General features: G+C 38.1%; 1 protein-coding gene across 1 annotated transcript; it reads right to left on the bottom strand.

The window, feature by feature from the left end:
* Positions 1-21705: 21705 nt before the first annotated feature.
* LOC139697715 (thyroid transcription factor 1-associated protein 26 homolog) lies at positions 21706-23990 on the bottom strand. The gene is made up of 3 exons (XM_071596540.1): positions 23367-23990; positions 23166-23295; positions 21706-21998 (listed from the first exon to the last, which is right to left on the bottom strand). Exons 1-3 carry the CDS (start codon positions 23440-23442, stop codon positions 21749-21751), a joined length of 456 nt encoding a protein of 151 aa, XP_071452641.1. The 5' UTR covers positions 23443-23990; the 3' UTR covers positions 21706-21748.
* Between the last annotated feature and the right edge of the window lie 63 nt (positions 23991-24053).

The raw sequence follows: 24053 nt of genomic DNA, 5'->3' as shown, positions 1-24053 counted from the left end.
TTTTATTTCAATTTTTTTTCAATTTTGTTGACAGCTGAAAAACTGCATATCCGTGGCAGGACTCAAAATCTGCAAAAAGTTTAAACTAGGACTATCAATAAAAAACGTACTATTCATTGGAAAACACGCACCATGAATCGGGAATCACATGTACCAAGGATTTTCAAAGTATACCCACAAATATAACCATTCAAACGTCTCGCGTCGTTCCCCTTTCTGGAATCACCGTCATAAAAAGTCTGAATCCTGAATCCCAAAACTAAGATCAAAATACTTTGATCTTTCAGAGAAACACCTATTATAAAAAAGTAACCAATCAAATTACGACGAGGAACTGCATCATGGTTCAGTAAAGGATTTTCCCCCACGCGGAATCTTTTAGTTGCGTAACTTATATGAGCTGATGATCCCGAGATACAACGATTCAAAAGGTTAACGCTTAATTTAATTCGTAAAAAATATGGATAATCTTTGATAAAATTTCGTTTTATTTTATCATGCAGTGCTCTACCAGTCATTACTAGATAAGATTCGTACCAAACACCACTCCACCTCCGAACCCCGCCTAGCAAAGTATTTTACATTGCACAATGGCTCCCTCCTGAATTCCCATAACTTCTACTCCCTTCATCTCGTCCAACATGCCGTATTTTTTTCACTCTCTACCTCGTTTACCCAAAATTCTTCTCTTTATCAGCAGTCCATCGCCACTCAATGTGCTCAGTAGCCATTTTTTCCTGTCTTCTTCGAATTTCTCTCAACAACCTTCCGTATTCCCTTTCCATTTGTTGCACTTCCTCGTTCATTTATCTTTCTTTCTCTCCCCACATCCACATCTTGTAACCTTCCAAACCACGCTTATCCTCTTTCCTAAACTACCGAGTTGTGGAGTTATTCAAATTACCCATCCATATTTAAGTTTCACAAATACAAGTATTTTCTTTACAAATATACTTAAGGTCCCTGACCAGCTCGCTCCTCTGGGTATAAGTTTCTTTGCCCAACGCAAATCTCTATTTAATATCCTTACTAGTTCACTGATTTTCATCTTAGAGAGTTCCGAAATAATTGAAGTGTTCTACCTGCTTGGTATACTTGTTAAGGCCATCCAACTCTAATGCCTAAGTTGATCTTCCAATTTCGTACTAGTATCCTGAGAATCTCATTATTTTATCTTGTAATTATTTATTCAGTTCGAGTTAATGAGTAGATGGTCAAATGTAAACATAGACGCAGCAAAAATCCAAGACCTTTATTATTTTTATATGAGAGTTCATTTCCAGTATTTCCTCGGAGTTGGTATAGAAGATGACATATTATAAAGAGGCAGCTTGAAGGTTTTCTCATTGCATTGGCATTTCCTTTTAATGTAAGATTCTCCCAGCTCTGACCGGGATTTTTAATTTATTCCCTCATTATTTATATGCCCTACGCGTCAAGGACAAGGACGTCCGGCTTAGCACCGCACTCTCTTGAATCCCCGTAAAACACAGGGGGACGCAAGAAAGTTCGACTTTCTTGCACCCCCCCCCCCCCTAAATTTTAACGCCAAGGGTCACATTCTTCCCGCAGTGGGGAAGGGTCGCAAAAATGCACATCTGGATATAATAGGTGAGCGTGCTCACATTTGAGACGCAGAGACTTGTGAGAGAAGCTGACCTATGAAAGTTGCATGGAGTACAGATGGATGGTGGGTGGCGACCTCATAAATTTATTTACGGAGCAGAATAGAATAATTTCTATCTATTATTTTGAATGGGGTTAGAGGTAGCGAGTCTGACTTCGAAGCTGAAGGTCGCTGGCTCAATACGCGAACCCTCCATATATTTTCAGTTTTGGAGCAATTGTAGTTTCCGGTACAAGGCATTGAGTAAAGTGGATCATACATCTAAATCATACTCTACCCTTAATCCATTGGGGAAGGCAGAAACTTCATTATAAGGCACTGGTAAAGCAGATCAAGGTGTTCGGGCCGTTAATAATTGCTAAATCTGTGGGTGAGAGTGATAATGGAGAAGAATGAAGGGCTACAGTAAACGAATCTTAGTACTGAAATTCTGATGATGACGAATATTTTGAAACGTTTGCATATTCCATGTAAATATGAACTGTGCCTGTCTGCACGTACTAAAGAAAGTTACTAGTGGTTTATATAGTATTTGTCCTGCGTGTTCAAAGCGGACGGAGGAGCGTAGTAGAATGCGTAATGTCAATGAATGTAACGCTTGTTTATAGGTGAGAAGAGTAATCTAGAAGTAAGATACATAGGTCATTCACCTTGCCCTTAGGAAAAAATAGTAAAACATAATTTTGGGAAGATTTTATTTATATTTTTCAATGTAATCTCTTTTTAGCACGATACACTTCCCAGCGTTTCTCCAATTTTTTAATCCGTCCAAAAAGTCGGATTTCGGAATGTCCTTAAAATAAGTATCTGCGTTGACGATGACCTTCTCGTTCAACCTGAATCGTTTTCCGCCGAGCAATTTGTTCAAGTTTGGGATCAGAAAAAAACTAATGGGGGCCAAATCTGGTCAATACGGTGCATGTTGCAATAAATCGAATTTTAATTGCATTATTTTCGCCATCAAAACTTCGCGGGTGTTCACCCGTGCATTGTTTTGATGGAAGAGAATTTTTTTCCATGCTAAAGGAAGACGTTTTTTCTTGATTTTTCTCTCTGCCGATGCAATAACGATTAATAATACTCTCCATTTATCGCTTGTCTTTTTCACAAATAATCTATGCAGATAATTCTGCGTGAATTCCAAAAATCCGTGGCTATCACCTTGTTGCCCGATTTCACCGCCTTCGCCTTCTTGAAAAGGAAAAGCGCCAAACCAGCCTCAGAATAGACCACACGATTGCGTTTACTCCTCACAGAGCAATAGTGGCACCCATCTTGCCGAGATTTTTTTCTCACTCAATTTTTCGTGCAAATTTGAGAACACTGTACCATGTAGCCTCAAATATTTCGCGAACCATACCGTCAACCATAAAAACGATATCGACGAAAAACCATATCGTCAATCAATTTTTCAATAATAGCGGAGGAAGTCACTTCCACAGGACGTCCCGAATGATGTTCATCAATTGTAGATTTAGGTTTAAACTCATTTACCCAATTATAAACAGTCGAAAACGCAGGAGCAGATGTGCCATGGACTTCATCAAACTTGGCTTTGATCTCTTTCAGTGTTAAGCTTTTTAAATAGCAATGTTTAAACACCACATGAAACTCATTTTTTTCGATTAATCTAAGCAACAAAAATTTGTTGCTTCAGTCGACTATGAAAATGAAACTACATAATGGATATCGATATAACTTTAAAAGCTCTCTAGAGAGATGAGCCTTACTAATAGCAAACTTTTTCCGATACTACGAGCGCTATCTCTTGGATTTTCTCAGGAATTATTGAACAAATCATGTAAATTTTGTTGCGCCGTCTCGCACATCGTGTTTGCATATGTCTTCACCGACTACATCCACTCGTCCTCGTACTAAAATCTTTGTGAAGGAATGAGTGGGAAACTTGGCAGGCAAATTTTTGTTTGCCAAATTGGGGCAAATTTCACTGCGATTCCTCCCTTTAAATTGAAGTAACAGCATTCGATCACAATTGATAAGAAATTTAAGGCGTCGACTGACTGAATCGCATGTAATTAACAGTTATCTCGACATCAAAAGTGCTAGTTTTCCATAATTTATAACTTATAGAGCTCATATTTCAACCGAAAAAATGGTGATTATGTGAAGGAAATATTCAAAAATCCTAATCAGCAGACGGGTTGACGGTAAAATAAATCTATTCTAGAACCGCAAGATTTAAGAAGCTGTTTTCGCCCATTAATGAAGGATCACACTAGAAGAACTTCTTTCCGAAAATGAACGAGTATATCTACTACTTTTTCACAGTCATGCCATTGAGTAATTCCTAATATTACTCAAATTTGCAACAATATACGTGGACTTGTTTACTAAAGCTAGCTTATGCTATCCTGTTTGACTATATTACACTTCCGAAACTTTCTGCCTGTTCATTCTTTCTGTTTCCTTAGCGGCCTTTATCTTAATACTCACTACCTCGCTCTCCTTACATTATTTCTTGTAAGGTGCTAAGTAGATTATCTGCATTTGAGTTCAAGGCCAAACGCCAGCAAAACATTTTTTGTAAAATTGATTCCTTACCCCAATAATGAAAAAACCCGAAATTTTGTCTTACAGGGCAATTTGACTCTTTAAAAGATTGACTAAAAATAACGGAATTCATGTTTTATCGGAGTGCGTGTTTAAGTCTACACCTCACTCTCATTTAAAGGCCTTTAAATGCTATTTCCACCCCTTGTAGTTCATTCTTTGGTGGCTTGAGGGGCATGAATCATAGGTTTTTACTTAAATATAAATGTACATACCATTTCTAATTATTCGATTTAAATAAAATATTTGCGGAGGTATATCATTTGCAAAAAAATGTGCGAGATAGATTATTATTAAAGGCAGTCTACGTATAATCAGAGGTGTTGAATAGATTGAAAGGTAGCACACAGCGTCGTGGTCTTCCAAAGATTACATGACAAATTCTTTGGCTCTAACTGCTTTCATACTTCCATCACTCGATGAAAGAACAATTGGTGAACAGTAAATGATGCAGTAGTTGGTGTAATTTTTTTTTAATTATAAGACTGAATTCATACCAAAAATGCCCAAATTTATTAATTAGAAGTGGATTTCTCTGCCAAATGGATCCTAATATTGTAATTATCTCAGTTTTAAAAACAACTCTTGACAAGATTTGTCCAATATGAAACATAATGTACTTCCTGTGCTTTAGACGCTGGTTACAGCCGAACTGGCCAGCTGAATGTGTAATTTCCCTTAAGATATCAAGACCCTTCGGTGTGCAATATTCACCGATTTTAATTTTTTCAGATATTGGAATTAATACTAAGTAGTTGGTACAACAGCACCATTACTTACATGTCTGCATTTAACCTACTTACTTTTTCGTATTATGTACCGAAATGAACCTTATCTACCAACTTTAAGCCTATTTAACTTGACGTTATTTTATATCTTGCATTCGTAGGCAGGAGGCAATAAATTTAGCTTGGAATGAATTTGTTCAAAAATGTAATGCGTGCAGTAAAGCTGGATAAAAGCTCATAGATGGTATTTATTTTTGAGAACACAGGCCGTCAGCTTCATGGATTGAAGTGGCCCTGTGCTTCAATTTATGAAGTTTTGCCTCGGTTGCAATACAAAAAGTCAGATTTCCTCTATTGCAAATCAGTCCGAAAATTACTAACAAAAATATTAGTCCCCGCTAGTGGCCTTCAGTCTCCTTTCCCCTTCAACTTGGCTGTCACTCCGGTTGATTTCGCAGTTTTCCCCCTCATAGCTTTTCATCGAACACTTTCCAATTGCGAGTCCAAAATGCTCTCTTCACTCCCTGATAAACTCGTTGCGACACATTCCGGCGTGGCTTCTTGGTTGCCAAACGGCGAATTTAGCGGTTTAGCCTCTCCCTCTCAGCAATTGTCCTTAGCACCTACCATCACGGGAGGTTGCAGTCTGATTCTTAGATTGTCCTTGGAGAGAAGTTTGAATAAAAATTTTCTTCAAATAAAAAACATCACCTGGTTTTCCTTACTTTGCTGTTCTCCTAAGCAATGCTGTGGGCTGAAATTACAGTGCAATCAATTTGATTATCACATATAACCCGCTCTTGTTTTTATCGCAGTTCTTCCAAAAGTAAGTCAGTTTCTCTTTCCTTACATCTGGGAACCTTGATATTTCCGGGTGAGTTGCGTTTCGGAAATTTCTGCTCCAAAACCACTTTAATGTGTTCCTCCGAATACCAGCCTTTAAACTGTGAATCTACCACTGAACTTATTTTTTTAGTTGAGAATGGCCAATGTTCTCCAATCTCTAATTTCTCCTAATTTCAACTGGCAGAAACAAGCAAACCGCTCTTAGAGTAGTAGGAAATGAGGCAGAAGGCGGACTACGAGCACCTTAACATTATAAACATGTATCTAGGAGTGTGTGTGTGTATATATATATATATATACGCACACACACATATATATATATATATATATATATATATATATATTATATATATAAGTAACCTACCGGTTAAGGTAGGTTTTGAATGGACATAACTACCAAATAAAGAAATATATATATAAATATAACAAACTTGGACAGTAACAAACAATATAAGAACACATAAAAAGATCACTCACACGTTATTTCTTGATCATTTCGACGGAATTCAGCTCCGTCTTCATCGGAAGAAATAGAAGTGATGACTGCTGGAATAGGAGATGTGAGGAGTGCGAGAGAAAGGGAAGGGGTGAGCGGGAGGCGGAGGAGGGGTGAGAGGAATGGTTGGGGAGAGAAAAGGCAGAGGAGAGGCTAGAGGGGAGCAGAGATAGGTAAGGATGGAGAGGGAGGGGGTGGAATTGACACAAAATCGGAAAAGAAAACAATCTGCTCACCACAACTATTGCAACATCCGACACCCAGGTTTCAACTTGTGAAGTCGTGAGCAAGACCCTACAAGTCGAAGCAAAGAACACGCACACCAAAACTCATGGGGAAGAACAAAGTAGAAGAACAAAAGCCTCTCCGATATGCATCGCTTCCACAAAGTAACAATTCAAATCATTCTCATCAGTGAACGACATTGAGGCCTGGATGCTGATAGACCATACAGATCCAAATGAATGCCATTTCAACAGTTTTAATTCTATAGGGTTATCAGATGTGGGAAGGGACGCTAGGACGGAAACATTGTGGCACCGGTTGAAGGGAGTTTTATGATTGGAATCAGGTTTAGGGATGGGGAGACCCGCGGACGGGGAGGAGGGATTGCACGAGGCGCGGTGGTTATTAATCCTAATGTTAAGTGGTGTGGAACATTGGCCTATGTAAAAGGCCGGGCAGAGTTTACAGGTCAGAAGATAAGCAACATTCTTGGAAGTGTAAGAGGAGTGGGGGAAGGGCGGGAGAGAGTTAAATGGTGGGATGGAGTGGTGAAAATAGGGCAGGTTTTACATCTAACTCGATGACATGGAGTGGGTATGGCTCTGGGTGTGTGCGGGGATTTTGAGAGCGGCTTGGTGGATATGAGGATATTTGCTAGGTTGGTGGGCCGTTTGAAGGTGACAGAGGGGTATTTGGGAAGAAGGTTGGAGGAAGTGTTGTGATTTTTGAGGACGGGGAACAGGTCTTTGAGGATATGTTTGAGGGACTGAATTCTGTGGTAGTACGTTGTGCCTACGTATAGAGAGGGTTTACGAGTTTATATCTTGAAAAGGTTTGAACACGTGAAATTTTGTGAGTTTTTTTATTTAAAATTGACTCGGGGTACATGATAGCGTTGTGGAGGTACTGTCGTATGTTAGTGGGTTTTATGTGGACGTAGGTGCGGAACGTTTGATTGGTGAAAAATATACTGACGTCGAGGAAAGTGATTTCTAAGGATGAGTTAGTGGAGGTGAATGATAGAGAATAGAAAGCGTTTATGGATGAAATAAATGGTTTAAAGGCCTCAATACGTGGCAAGAGAAGGAAAATATCAATGCATCTAACCCAGGAGAGAGGTTGCAGGGGGTAACCGGAAAGAAAATTTTTCTCGAGGAGGCCAAGATGTAAGTTAGTCTACAAAGAGTTAAATCTGCCTAATATTGTACAGCTTGTAATCTGGAGTTAATGTTTATAATGGAAGGAGAAGAAACTATGAGTTAGGATAAGTTAAAAGGCCCCACACTACCTAGGTAGATTAGACCACAAAGATAAAATAGAGATAGATTCCACTACAGATAGATACAAATACTCATTCTGTCCCCGAACAATTAGAAATCATTGTAAGAAACCGATATCCCTTCAGAAATATTGAAAACATTGAATTTATTAGTCGGAAAAAAATTAGACTTTGCAAGGATATTAGTTGTATTTGTAGGTGCATGTGCATAGGATATTAGATGTATTTGTAGGTGCATGTGTATGTTAGTTGGTGGTTTGAGTGTTTGCAGTTGTGTGGGATGTATGTGTTCTTGCATGAGTGTATGCCATGTTTTGTTGGTAGATGGTATAAAATTGTGGCTTTTGCATGCAGTTTTTTTTTCTTTCTTAATTACGGGTGGTGTCCTAACCGCCCCACCACACGCCCTTGCGGCGGCTTGCGGGGTATTAAATATATGCAGATGTAGAAAATAAATTCAGAATAATCTCAGTAGAGGGAATATGTGAAGTTTGTTGCTTGGATAGACAGTGGCGAAAATACGAGAGACCCTCATAGTGAGGTATTTAGGTGTAAATGGATGCGGCTTCTGTTGTGGCCATGATAATTTTGGTGCCTCGAATGAGAGAGAGCTTGGGTGGAGACGGTTAAGGAAATGGTATGTGTCTTCAACACAGGACGGTAGAGAGTGGACCAAAGGTTGGAGGTAGTAGTCGAAAAAGACGGAGATTCTCTTTCTCACGGCGAAGAAGCAATTGGTTGGCACGGGATACCGCTTTTATTTATTTTGGGCCAGCTATAAAAGTGAGACATTTGTGGGTGAGACGGGGTGAGGATGGAAATACCTGAGGCGGAGAGACCTTCAGAATAGCCAGCATCCTGGAGAAAGGAGATTATTTCTGCTTGAACTCTGTGTTTGGGTCGTTGGGGATGGGCATGTACGAGGAGGTGTCGGATAGTTGTTTATTTTCTTCTTTTTTTAATCCTCAGTGTTGAAAATAACTACCGTGGAATCCTTAGCGGTCAAGGTGATGACCGGGGATGGTGGTAGTTGAAGCGGTGGTTAGGAAACCAACCAACTTCAAACTTGCTTGTAGGTCCTCTGCCGTTTCTGCTAAAACTGCGATGTCATCTGCGAATCGGAGCAGGTTAATTTATTCACCATTCCCCTTGACTTCTTTGACGCCCAGTTCTTGTGCTTCTTCCAGAAATATGCTGGGTAGTGCTTGCGAGAGGTTGCATTATTGCCTTATTCTTTCGTTTATTTTAGCTTCTATTGTTTCTTGTAAGGGTCGCGGTGGTCCAGGGGTAGAGCGTTGAACTACTGACCGGAGGGCCCAGGTTCAATTCCCCGGCAAGCCTCTCTGGGCAACTCTCCAAAATATCGCATAGCTCCACCAAGCTGTGCGATACTTCGGGTACCAGATCTTCCTGGGAAACCATAGACGGCACAGGGAAATGAACTGACCACCATGATGTGTGAATTTCACACGCCGTCGGGCTTAGTATTGGGTGAACTCTACCGACCATCACCTACCAAAACGACCTTTGGGTCGAGTACTGTGTTTATGATTTTTTTCTTATATTTCATTTTTACGGTTGATACATGATTCTCGTATGGGTGGAGGATTATTCTTCTGTCGTTGTAGTTCATTTCAAGCGCGTATAGTATATTGAACAACTTTTTCCATTTGACTTTGTCGAAGGCCTTCTCCAAGTCCACGAATGCCACATATAAAGGCTTGTTAGCGTGTATCATTTTTTCGATAGGTCCCCTCAATCTAAACATCAACTCTCTCGCTCCTATAATTCTCCCGAACCGAATTGGTTTTCCATAACGCTTTCTTTATCTTCCCTTACATTCTTCGGCTAACAATCCGAGTAAGTATTTGTGATGTGTAAGACATCAAGCTCAATATTCTGTGTTCTTCACATGCATCTGTTCTTGGTTTCTCCGGTATTGCTATCATCACACTCTCCTCAAAGCACTCTGGTAATTTTATAGTTTTCCACGTTGCTGCACATCTTCTACTTCGGTTATGATATTCTGTATTTCCAGCCGTCATTCGTCTCTGCCAGTTTCATTTATTCCTTTTATTTTTCGGTCGTTGGCCGCTGTAATCTTTTCTTTTGCTTAATTTTCCTCCAGGATCTTTATGTTTCATTTGGGTCCCTGTGTCATTTTTTTTCATCTTCTTGTATCGTTGTTGGTTGTACATGGCTACCAGATTATAATCTCTATTTACATCTGCGCCAGGAGGCTCTTTTATATATCTATGTGTATAGGTATACGTAAACTCAGGTTCAAAACTAAACATAGAAACGCAAAGAGAAGATTCTCGCGAATATGTTTGAAGTTTTGACGGCCAGGCCGTCGTCCTCAGAATGCCGGGAAGAGTAGAGAGAGTATGTGGTAGGGGTGTTGGGTGAAGATAAAGAAGGAAGGATTAAGTGACAAGGAGGTGAGCAGGGATGGCGGCTTATGTTTATTTTTAGTGGGTGATATTTAGGCCGGGTGGTTTGAAAGGGTTAAATACCCGTATGTGGGCCATCTCGTGTGTCCTCACCTCTATACTACTTAGAGATTCGGTTAGGGTTTCAATTACCAAAACAGAGAAGCAGTTGTCAAACGATTGGTCCCGGGAAGCAGCGTGAGTAGGGATGGGATAATTAAGGAAGGCGAAAGATGTTGGGGAATAGCGGTGTTTGTTCATACGGAGGGAAAGCGTGGTAGTACAAGTACATTCACCCACGCCTAAGGCAGTATGAATGGAGGAATAATTATTGATTTTGGATTTTGGAGTCAGAGAGGTAGCTGATCGAAGAAGACGGCCGAATTTGCAGCGTGGAGGGTTATATGGTGCGTAGAAGAGACGGGGGGATGAGATGGGTATTTTCAAATTCACTAGGCCACATATATGCTATTCAACCTGCGCGCCCCAGCGCAGCTTAATACCCCAGCAAGCTTGTACATAGAGAATTTGATGTACTTGAGGTTTGCTGAAGTCCAGAAATACTTGATTCATCTATATCTACACAACACCCCGCAAGCCATCGCAAAGACGTGTGACAGGGGGTGGTAGGTCATCAGCCATTATACATGCATTCCCTCTATTTTTTCATACACGTGGCCACCCGCGATCCACCCAAAAACCGCGTGGCAAGGGGCCTACACAAAGAAGACAAGAAAAATCATTGAAATAGGGCAGTCACATATGTAATTCAGACTTATTACCTGTTAGCCTTCACACCCTGGACGTTAGTAGACACACTCTGGATGGGTCATAGACTTTATCTACATTCACTTACACCCCACCCGGCACAAGGGTGCACGGCGAGGGGCGTTAGGACCTCTGACTTGGAAAGAATTTTGGGGAGGTTTAATCTTGTTTACCCCTATTTGCCGGCCTTGGTGGCGGCGGGGTAACGTCCTCGCCTACCAGCCCAGAGGCCGCGGGTTCGAGGAAAATCCACCCGCCTTGGTGGATTTTCCTCGAGGGCTTGGTTGTATGTAATTGTCTTCAATTTCTGTAATGTAAGGGTTAGGTGGAGGATGGGACTATATGTGTCAACCTCGCCCAGTTAAGTCGATAAATAAATAAATAAATTTTTTGACAGCGCGTACCTATTACTGCCCAAGGTGCTTTTGAATCTGTGTCGACTGCTGAATAATAGGTCGCGAGTGTCGAGGAATGACATGATGTTACTAGCAATAATGTGTTCCAAGAATTTACAGGAGAGGAAGGTAAAGGATATTGGTCGGTATTTACCGGGATCTTGTTTATTTCCGCTTTTAAAAATAGTTGTGATGTTGGCTATTTTCCAGTCCAGGGGAGCAACACATTCTCAAATCGATTTGTTGAATATGTGCATTAAAAAACGGCGCAATTTCGTCTTTTTTTCCTCTATGGTTGGACGTTTTCCCTGTAATGCCCTAGCGTATGACCAGAAAGCCTTAGGGTCATTCTCTAAGTAATTGTACCGAACCTTTCTTTAAAAATTTATTAGGGCGCGTTGCATTATATTCTTTGTTTCCCTGCGGTGTGTTAAGTACTCGTATTTTCTTCATGCACTTTCAGAGGACGTTCTTTGGCCGTTTTTCAAAGTTTTTTTGTATTTCGAGTGCAATTTCCTTTGTTGCCTTAAAACCCTTCTAACCTCACTGTTGCACCATCGTGGTTCGTTATTATCGTTTTTCTTTTTAGTAGGGATATGTCTCTATACCGTGTCTAATTAATTTCAAGAAGTGCTTCCATGTAGCCTCAGTCCCAGCGTTATGCGTTTTCGTAATGCGTAATTATAGGTTTTTTCTAAGATACGCGGCAGAATCCTTGAAGTTACCCTTCTCGAATAGGTATACGTTTCGATTGGGTTTAACGATTTTGTTTGCCGAAGCAGATAATTGAATTACAATTGCTCCGATTTACGCAGGGGCGTTACTCTTTCATTGGGAGATGAGGCACGAGGTAAGTCCTTCATCGCCCAGCCACTTTAAGTATCCGGGCAAACCCGTACTGCCCTATTGGCGTGACGGACTTTCGTATTCCCACCACAAGCTCCATCACCTTTGGGAGAAGTCATCCGATCGTCGACCTATGACGGAGTTCCCGCACCATTCTCTCCGACGTGGCGATACGAGCCCTCAGAGCCGCGCATTCACCAGCGTCTTGAGCATGGCAACAAGGACCTAGTTGAAGACATCCTAATTTAACAAACGATCTAACCTAAAAAAGCTAACTTGAATGCAATATGTGAAAATTTCCTACAAGGCGGAACTTTAAAAGCGAAATACGTCCTTGACCTTGACCTGATAGGTATTAAGGGAATCGAAATGAAATGCGGCCGTGGGGATAGACAGCACCCCAATTGAACTATTTGAAGGTTTAGGAGAACGAGGGAGGAAGAGTTTTTATTGGTTCATTCATAGCATTTATTAGGGAGGAAATTTGATCGGCAAACTTCAACAGATTACTGTTCCAAAAATACGAAAGGTAGCCATATGTGAGTATTACGAAACAATAACTTTGATTTCGCACGCGGCGGAAGTGGTTCTGAGCACCACTAATAAAATGATTGAGAGGAAAAATGATTACTTAATGGATGATCGGTTTGAGTTCAGAAAGGGGCGAGGTACGCGTGATGACATAGCAGACATGAGATTAGCAAAGAATACATTAGGATGTAATATTTTGTTTTCTACATCGCGTTCGTAGAAGGCGTTCGATAGTTTAATTTGGTAGAACTATTTAATGTTTCCCCAAAAACAGAACTAGATTGGATATCTAGTTGAATAATCTGCGACATCTAGTCGAATAATGTGTACATTTCTCAGGCTGCTTAGGTATGAGTTATGAGTGGCGGTTGGAGTGTCGGGATGGCCATTGTTAAGGAGAGCATTAAGACGATAATTCTTTATTACCCTTTATTTTCAACGTAAGTTTGGGAGAAGTAAACAGAAAAATGAGGCGTCGGAAATTCATATAATCAGTTATATATCTGATGGCCTAGCCATTTATCCAGACAGAATAGGAGTTACAAGCATTGCTGTGCGCATTAGAAAGTCAGTGTATAGGTATGGGATAAGAGCCAATGAAAAAAAAACAAAGTTTATGTACTTTTCGGAAAAGAGGAAAGCTGAGCACATTAAAATAGAGCAGGTGGAACAACTTCCCTATCTCGGAAGAGTTTTGGACCAAAATGGTCATGGTAGGAGGGACGTAAGAAGAAGACTTTAGTTAGGCATAGAAGCTTTCACAAAGAGGAGGGAACCGATGACAGGGCCGTTGAGTAAGGATATTGTCGGAGACTCGTTCAAACTTTCGTGTGGAGCGTGGTTTTGTACGGCGCGGAAACATGCTCGTTGAAGCAAGCATGATGAGGGATGAGCAGTGATTTTTGGAATAAATCTAGAGGAGGCAGAAAATGTGGCTACGGAACATTTAGATGGCGATGGGATGTTGAAGACTATTATAAGAGGGAAGAACGTTAGATAAGCGAGGTAGCGGTAGGAAAAGGATAAGAATGTTGAACGGAATGAAGGGAAGGGGGAAGTATGCGGAATTCAAGAAGGGTTTATTGTAGTGCAGTGCGTCGGGTTGTGTTAGGAGAATCAATGAAATTCATCGTTGTTCAGTCTTTCTACCAAAAACCTACCTTAAGCATTACAGTACCATTAATAATAACAATATAACATCAAGAGAAAAATATTTTGACATGTAAACATGAAAAGGACACCCACATGGGACTTCAAAATTTTCGGTGCCCCTTTCGCCTTCATCATGGAAAGTCAACCGAGTGAATAAAGTTTAGCTAACGAAGGCAAAAGGAGCGCCAAAACGTTTGAACATCCGCATGAGCTAACCTTTCTATGTATTTACATATTTTCCTATTGATGTTGTATGCTATGCCACCGCTCGTCAATAGTTTCTTAGTGCGCGTGTGTGTGTTGAGTGTTTATATTTATTTATAAATTGGCATTACTTTGTGTGTGCTTTGACTCCCTTATACACAAAATGCAGTTTTAAAGAACGCGGGAAATTTGTAGTAGTTCGTTAACAACCCGTTGGAGACGCGATAGTTGTTTATTTCCGCTGTATCCCGAGTGGTTGCTAGCGAGGGAATTGCGGTTTCACAATTTTTCACGGCTTTCGTGAGTTGGATCGACTTGTTAAACGTCTATACTTGCAGTTGAGACTAAGGAAACTATATTGACGTTCATTAGTCAGAGCTTGGTTCAAATGGCATTTTTTATCAATATTTGCCTTGTGTAAATATTTTAACAATTTCAATTGGTCATTATGAAGAGGTCTTTTGGAAAAGAAATTCGAAAAAAGAAAAACGTGCCACTATTTGAATTCACTAAAGAACAACTTTCTGACATCAAAAGTGCTTTTGAAATATTTGATCACGAAGGAACAGGCCTTTTTCCGGCTAAATATTTGAGAGTAGGTTATAATAGTTGCAAATAAGATGAATTTAAAGCTAAACATTATATTGAAATCATTTTACAGAGTATCAGTTGATGCAATTATTCCTTTCCAGATAGTCCTGCGCGCATTTGGATATGAATGTGATAGAGAATCAATAAATCAATTGATAAGTCATTTGGCCAAGGAATATGATGGTTGGTAATATCTCAATTAATTATTTTTAACTTATTGAACATCATATTTTTTTTTATAAAAATTGCAATTATTCGAAATTACAGACAAACTTAATTATGATGAATTTGAAGTAATACTGCAAAAGCTAATGTCAGAGGAGCCACCACTAGAATTTCAAATCAAAGCTTTTCATCTTTATCATCATAATAGCAGAGGGAAAATATCCTTTGAAGAGTTGAAGCGAGTCTCCAGGGAACTTGGAGATAATATATCAGAAGAAAGTATTCATGTAAAAAAGCTCTTCTTATGCATGCCACTTTTTTAATTGTTTTACACTGCCACTAACAATAAAAGCATTACTAGGGTTTCTCTATAGTCCCCCCTACTCTTCATTTAATTTCATTTTTGTAATTCATGAGCAGATCCCCTGAATTGTACCTATTTATTTATATATCGATAACTATAGACTTCTTATTTGTGTACAGCCAAACCAACTGCATTTCTTATTTGTGTAATAGGTGAGGGTTTCATAAATTCAGTCCAAATGGCTGATGGTATTTTGTAATCTTTATATTTTAATTGATTTCTTTGGTGAAATATAAAATAAGTAGTCATGCTAAAAATTAACATAGGTAGTTGACAGAAATTAGAGCAGTTAGAAAAATTTACATTGGTGGGCCGTATTTTCACAAAAATGAGAAATGTAGTTTGAATATAAGGAGGAAATATTAATTTTGAAAAATAAGCATATATAATGAAGAGGCAGGAATTGTCAGGAATGAGTACAAAGGCAGAGAAAAGTTACTTAGCATGAGATCACATGGTACAGAAAACTAGTCAGTCATGGAGCATAGATTACATTTGAAAGAGTATAGAGCACATAAAAAGAGCATAGATTAAGAGATTGTTTATTTGTGGGCCCTGAAAATTGAGGAAATGAGCTAGGGAAAGTGAAAAGTAAATTAAGATATGTGCCTATAGTTGTGGAAGATATGATGAAGGTAGAGGAAGTTCAAAGAAGATGGAATGGTTATTAGTTTGTCCAAGGTTAAGTTGAATGGGCAATAGTACCCACTAAGGAAAGAAAAGATGGCACTCTGAACACCTTGAGGAGTGCAGAAAAATTGAGAATCTGAATTAATTCATTTGGAATAAATGGATTTGGGCATGAGTATTCATGTCTTGTTTGAGAAAACTATTTCATGTAGTAATTGGCAGAGGTCATCCTCCAACTCTTCAGTAATTTTTGTAGATGCAAATATTAATGTAAGAGAAAATATGTTCAAAAATTCACCAAACTATCTCACCTGTCAGTTTTTCTTAGTTTTAATTTTTTTCAGAAACCAAAAAAAAAAATGTATTTTTTGTACATTTATTCACTATTACTTATTTTGAATTTTTTCTTGCCTACTTTACATTCCAGTAATGAGTAAATTCATGTTTGCTGAAATGTAATATATTTTCCCCCTCTTCCCTTGTTATTTATTGTCTATAACAATTTGCTGACTTAGGTAACAATTCAATGTAAAGGCCAATTTGACTTTTTTGGATTAATTGTCAATCAAGGAAATAAAAACAAATTGCTCTTGGAAATTCAGGGACATAGTAGTCCAGGGAGTAGAGCATTGGATTGCTGATTGGAGGGTCTGGGTTTAATTCTCAGGAACACCTCTGCGGCATCCTCAGCTCCGTCCAAGCTGCGTGATTAGTTAGATACCAGATCTTCCTGGGAAACCACAGTCAGCACAGAAAAAGGAACTGCTCCCCACCTTGATACGAGGATTTTGCACAAAGTTAGTCTTTGTAGGTGAACTTAACCATCACCTATCAAACAGACCTTTTGGTTAAAACCTGTAATTTATTGGAAATTATAAGAGCCATTAAGTAAAAACAGAACAAAAATATGCATGAAGACCCAAGAAAATACATAAAAACTTAGCTTGTGGTGGTTATTATCCCACATAAAATTCTTCAAATGGTGATAAATATTTCTAATGTATAAATATATCAAATTCAGGGATAAATAAACATCCTAAACATGATATAGCTGAATAATCTTAAACCTTTAAATACCACCCCAAACAATATAATGCATGCAAAATTCCAAGTTATAAATTTTAGGTGAAGGTTAAAAAATAGTATTTCATGTAACAAATTTTGACTTATATTTTCGTAAACGAAGTGTGACTTAGCAGAAGTAGGAATAAATTTGTTAAATTAAATATTAACAGATGAGCAAAATACGAATGGATTTTCCCACGCCCTCGTTCAGTGCTTTGTACATTTACTTTATGTACCATGAAATAGATATTTAACAATTGGATGTAATCCAAGGAACAAAAAAATAATTACAGCATAAAAATGTATAGCAGATTGATAGACTTGCCTAGTAGCATTTTTTTGGATTGGACATTTCACATTGGAGTAGTATCATGGAAGTTGCTTCTGAAATTTTAGATTTCACTTCATTGCTACCTATATATTTTAATTAAGATATCATGCTTCTCTTGTTGTTAACATCAAAATGGTTGGTACAGTGCTACATTTCCAAGTTCTCAAGATAAAATTATACTATTTAACTGAATTAAGTGGCTAAAGCACTCGACCGGATATTGAGGGATCTGGGTTCGAGTCCCAGTCAAGGCGAATGATTTTTACGCTCTGAAATTGTTGCATTGAAATGCACATTAGCGGATGACTCCGTTAAAAGTTACTGTTGCGGCATCTCCCGCAGTTTCTTTGGAATTTGAATTATTTATGTCTGTATCCCAATTTTCCAACCTATGTTGTTTACCTTTTTGTCCAAAATGCACATTTTGATACATTATTTTATATATTTAGGATATGCTGTGGGGTGCCACTAAAGGATTAAGTGAAGAAGTAGATTTGGATGATTTCCAGCGAATTCTCAAACCACCAGAACCACTGTAAAATTTGTGGGTACCAACATAATGATCCAGTATGATTGCAAAAGAATTTGCTGTAGGTATTACATGCGCACAGTGACTGATTGGAATGGATACCTATGTTCTAAAAAAGTTTATCTAAAAAAATATCTATTTGGAATAACTGAATTCCTGGATGTGTAAAAACTCCAATGTTATTTTCAAAATGTATGGCAATCCATGGAAAATATTAATTTTTGGAAAAGACATACCTTATCTTAACTTGAATCAAATCCATGTGCCATATAGTTATTTATATTTTTATGGTGTTATTGTTAAATACTTTTGCTAACTTTACTGGAAACATTTGCTTACAAATTGTTTTTTTGCATCAGTTACCAAGATAAACTTTTTTTGGGGCATCCCATAGTCTCTGGTCCAAGATATGAAGCTAAATGTGTGAAAATAGTGTTTGTAAATAAGTTAAACATGTCCCAGAATTCTCATCCAGAATTACATATTTGTAAGCTATAACTTCTTCCCTTCTTGAACTCTTATCACCTCCCCTTTTTTCCTGAAAATTCTTGAATAGACTAAGAGACTGTTACAGGAAGGTTTCCTCCTACTCTCATAGTTTTTTAGTGATGTAGAGTATATAATGATTTCCACCTTCTTTTAATAAAGTAATTTCATGATATACTCAAGGAAAAGTGTACTAGCTGATAAAAGTTATTGCACCTTCAGCCCTATACAACATACTTAATAAATGCACTGTTTGTGCAACGTGGACTGTTATTTCATAATGTAGAATATACATAAAAATGCATGAGGATTTGCAATAAGACCCACTTTTTTCTCTCCAACTGCTACTCAGGCCATTCTTAATTCACAATGCTAAGCCCTGACTCTCAGCATAAATTAGAGATTCAGGTGTGATGTGGTGGAACTGTTCCATAAAAACAGGGACGAAGAATATTTACAATTAATTAAATGAAGAATACAATGTATCTTTCCACTGTCCTTTATTGGCGTACAACCGGTTTCAATGCTCATTAATTAAAATGAATTTCCACAAGGCTGAGCCGGGAACAATTGAATATTTACAATATTACAATTTTCCACTTAATAAAGATTTATTGCCGACTATTTTCGATACACTTCATCATTTTTAAGTGAAGCTCTTACTGTACAGAGTCCAATATATATGTCTTAGAGGTGGGAAAATTAAGGTGTCTCCACATGCTGGGAGGGATTAGAGGAGTGGGAAAAACTGAAACTCTGGGGATGGGAGAAAAAAAACAGGTAAAAATAGGGGTGGAGGTTGAAGGTTTGTAGAGGAAGAGGGAAAGACAAAGGAGTACAAAGAGTCAAGTTGGTTTTGATGTGATGGTCTTTTCCTCTTATCTAAATTCCTTATGGCGTGCATCATCCCGTCTCCCCACAGTGTATGGGAAAGGAGGATGGTGTCCTGTGGTGTCTGCTCTGGTCCATTGGCCAATCGGTCTCATTGGTTTGGGATCATCCGGGTGCCGAAAGTCAGTTCACTCCACGGTTGTAGTTAGTAGGTGGTCGGTGTCCTCCTGCATCAGCTCGAGACTAAGATGGAGGGGGGTGAATATAGGTTTCTTCTGGTGACAGGTGAGAGATGGCTTAATTGAATGTTATTGCAAGTAATGGGGAGTGAGATTGAAATAAATTTTCATTTAACAACTGGTCGTTTTGGATCTTGAGTTGAATTATTTCTAATTGTTCTAGGGCATCTAGATTCTTCCCTTTCCCTTCAGCGTGTAGAATTTCGGGGTTGAAGTTGTATTTGTGATCAGTTTCAATCATGTGTTCTGCAAGCATTGAAGATTCATTTCCTTTCCATAGACACTTTTGGTGCACATTTGCTCTTGTTTTGAAGTCTCTGCCTGTTTTGCTTATGTATTTAGCGGGGCAGGAATTACATGTCAGTTCACATACTCCACTTTTCCAAATTCTGTCCACTTTGTCTTTTAGATTGCTCAATACTTTGGAGAGATTTAAAGTTGTGTGAAAGGAAACTGTATTTATCTTTGGGGAATATATTGGCTATTTTATTTGACAGGTGGCCAATGTAGGGTATCCTGCACCAACATGAGTTTTGGGTGGGGGGAGATGTTTCCGGGCTTAAAAAATCAATGCTCCCTAATTCTTTGGTTTTCCTCTTCTAGTGTAAGAGGGTGTCCATTAGGTTTATACTGTATCCGTTGTTATGTCTATAGTTGTTACGGTATCTAGGTCTTTTTCATGAAGAGATTTTTTAAGTGGGATGTTGAGGAGTCTGTGTAGCATCAAGTGGAAGCTGGTTAGTTTGTGTGCGATAAGGTGTAGGGAGACGTGCTATAATTTGGTTAGTGGATGTGGGCTTCCTGTACATTGAGAACTCCTCTGATGGTTAGATCTAGGGAGTTAATCGAGTCATTCTGTTCTGGTTCCATAGTAAATGTTCTGTTTTGTGTGCTGAATTTAAAAATGAAACAAAAGTGTCCAGTTGTCTATTGGTTCCTTTCCGGCAGCAAAGAATGTCATCTATGTATGGAACCAGTATATTACATTTTTGGTTTTTTTTGGCATATTTGAAGATTGTGTTTTCCAGATTATCAATAAATATTTCTGCTAATAGAGGTGAGAACCCATGTCCAGGCCTCCTGTTGTTTGCAGAATTTATTATTGAACGCAAAGTAATTTTCTACACCTAGTTTCATAAGTGAATATATTTGATGGACTTTTTCTTTGGGAGTGTCAGTGCATAGTAGAATATCTTCTGCCAGTTTAGTGGCTTCAAAAGCGGGGATGAATTTGAATAAATTTGAAACGTCAAAAGAAATTTATTTACAGTTGGTGGGGATATTTAGATCTTTGAATTTTTTGGTTAGATTGATGGAATTATCGATCGTATTTTTTGCTTTGAAATTTGTCGGAATATATGGTTAAGTTCTAAAGCTATTGTACATTGGGGTATCACTGTAAGATACTACCAGTCTGATCGGTGTGTTGTTTTTGAGTAACTTTGATAGTCCATAAATCTGGGAGTTCGTTGGTTCATTGAAATTAGTCGGTATTTCCCATTCCCTGGGAGGAGTGATTTACTGGAGGTGATTGCAGACCTGATCCTTGTATTGAATGACGATATGGGGTCATTTGTGAGGGTATTGCACTTTTTGGGTAATGAAATCTTCACATTTGCGAAGGTAATCTTCTTGATTCATTATAACAGTTCTGTTTCCTTTGTCACGTGTGAGATCTCTAGTACAAGACATCGCAAAGAAGAAACTGGGAGAGATCTGTCGGAAATTAGTGAACCTGAGGATCCCAAACCAACAATGAATAATCCTGGAATTGAATCCAAGTTTCATCCTAGGGTAACAAACCAATCCAAACACAATTTTGAACCCCCTGAGCTTGAAATTTTCAACAAAGGACTTAAATTTTCCCCCTCAGTTCCCACCACTGTCGTCGATTCCTTCAAAAATCTAGCATGTGACAGTGAAGTGGCTTTCTTCAAAGAACCTACCGGCATCAAACACCAAAAAGCAGACATCATCTCAAACCTTTTGGAAAACACGAGGATAACCAGGCAAAAGGAGAACATTATCAACCACCAATTCATATATCCATAACATCCGAAAAGAATTAAGTGAAAAAATTAAATCATTGTGAAATGGCAATTTGAAATCACCACAATACAACATTATTGAAGCATTTCTTAATGATATTATTATCTAAATTTTATTTTTATTGGTATTAAATGAAATATATAAGCTCATTTTACTCATGCTCTGCATAAGCCACTAATTCCTTTTTATTTACTGACCCAGGTCATGACTATTGTCAATGGAACAATGGCAATATACGTATTGAAACCTGAATTAGTAAATAATTCTTTAAATCTTAAATAATGTTTGTTTGGTTTTGAAGAAAAAGTTATACATTTTTATCAAAAAAGGAAACATTTTATTTACAAATAGTACACATGAAATTACTTTCATTTACATTCACTTTGAATTTTTTCCAACAACATTTCAATTCTATCTTTCATAACTGGCTGCCCTTTCTTTGTTTTCTTGGATAACTTCTTGTACCGCTCCATTTTCTTTTGTTTGTACTTCTCCAGGGCTTCCTGCTTCTCTGCTTTTCTCCTAATGGCTTCTTCACGACGTTGCTGTTTCTCCTGCTTTTTCCTCTCATATTCCTGCTGGGCAAACTGATAAGCACTGGGTTTGCGTTTGCCACTGCTTTAAAAAAGAAGAAATTTGATTTCATCAACTGCTGAAACATGTTTGAGCTCGAAAGTATTCTCCGAGTAAAAAGTAAACTAAATGAGAGGGGCTCTATTGGGATTTATTATTTGATGGAAGCCCATCGCGAAAAATGAGAATGATGTCAAATCTTTACAGAATTTGGCAAATATAACCATATTCACATAAATTACTACCCAGAAAATATCTTTAGGCCAAATATCAAATTTAGTAATTGTAGTGTGCCTGTTTTATCAATTAATCTAATTATTATTTCAGACTTTTTTCGATGCAGGGCAGATGGTATTAAACACCAAGTTAAGGGTAGTGACTTGCAGAGAATAAACCTGAGACTTATTATCTGAAAATCAGACGATGATTCCAATGATTATACGAATGTCAATGATTATTTTCAATGAAAATAATCCTGTTTCAATCACTTCACTAATAGTGTTCTATGACATACGATATCACACATAAAAGTGCTGTAAATAGAAATTGAGTGCTTAAATTCAAACTTAAAAACCGAAAAGGTCAAGGTGCTGGCATTTATTCATGTAGACTTCAAATAAATATGGAAAGGTAGTGGAAAAGGCTACTTTGTAATATTCACCACATAAATGTATGTATATGATTCACACATACTCTTTAGTTCCTGCTTTTTAGGACGAGGCTCAACTGCCCCGATTGACATCAATACATCTACAACATTGGGGAAGTTACGACATGTGACTTAGCACAATTATGCAATTGCAACATGAAACTTGGTATAATGTTTTGGTTATGTACTCCTAAGTTAATGATCTAACCATTTTGTTACTTGTCTACTTCGTGATGATACACACTTAAAGCGAATCTCAGCAGGATGGTACCACAGAATAATAAGACGATGCCCTGCAAATTGATTTTCAGGCCATTTTTAAAATCATCCTTATTTCCAGTGGTGAATACAATTTGAATTAGTTTGACTAGCGGTTAAGGTATGCTCATAGATCACAATATTCCCCACTGTTCATCAGAAAAGATGTAAGAATGCCTCAATATTAACAGTATCCCTAGAAAAAATGATCATCATTCCACACCTTGAGGCGTTATCTCGGTTTTCCGAAGAGTAAGTTTTAAAAAAGATAGTGATTCAAAACAAGAAACTAATGGATACTGCACCTTTCCCCGGCAGAAGAGGTTATCCTTTGATTATCTGTGTGGAGACTGCTAGTTTCCAATTTACTTTTTTTAAGCTCTTTCAAGTATTCTCGAATTATACCTTTCTTTCTTCTTTCCTCCCATTGCTGAACTGAAAATATACATCGAATTAATATAAAAATACTCATCTTTGATATAAAACACCTATGGTTAGTAATTTACTTTTAAATTTTTTGCTGTAGGTACGCTCTCTCCACTTCTTTTTGTCAAAAGGCTTCTTGTCAGTATTTTTAGGCATTTTATAAGAGGATGCGAAATACAATTAACTTGAATACTTGTATGCGATCCAAATTAAAGCTTCGAAATAATTCTATCACGAGGACAGCCAGTATATTCTTCACAAAAGCAATGCAACTCGTATGTTTGTTTATGAAATGCGTATACTTTCGTCAACTGCCGCTATTTCCTTCTTCGGTATAGATATGAAACCTACTTCACGTGGGTCCACGCACGTTTTGAGGCTTTAAAGACAACAATCACTTGGGGTTCGCCTTTGCTTGAGAATGACGTCAGTTTTGTTGGTACAATTCTGTCCTTCAATTGGTGGAGAGGTCCAACAGCGTCAATGCCAAACCTTTCTAATATCTTAAGGTGTTCAAGAGAAAATGAGAAATGTGTACTAAAAAATTTGACAACATTGTGTAATATATATTGTGATATCACTCTACTCTGATTAAAAAAATAGGAGTTATCCCATCAATTCTCAATCGAAATTACTCGCTTTCCTCCAATGAGAGGATCGAATATAGAGCAAAAGGTTGAATATTCGATTTGACGTCACTCCATTACATGTGCTAACAGGTTAAAAAGAAAACGCTTACGATACCGAATAAAAGCGCAGCGTAAACC

This window comes from Hetaerina americana, unplaced genomic scaffold (assembly GCF_022747635.1).
Source record: "Hetaerina americana unplaced genomic scaffold, ioHetAmer1.1.p SCAF_8, whole genome shotgun sequence".
Lineage (NCBI taxonomy): Eukaryota > Metazoa > Arthropoda > Insecta > Odonata > Calopterygidae > Hetaerina > Hetaerina americana.
The sequence above is the reverse complement of the archived record's forward strand: the minus strand, read 5'-3'. Positions and strand labels throughout refer to the sequence as shown.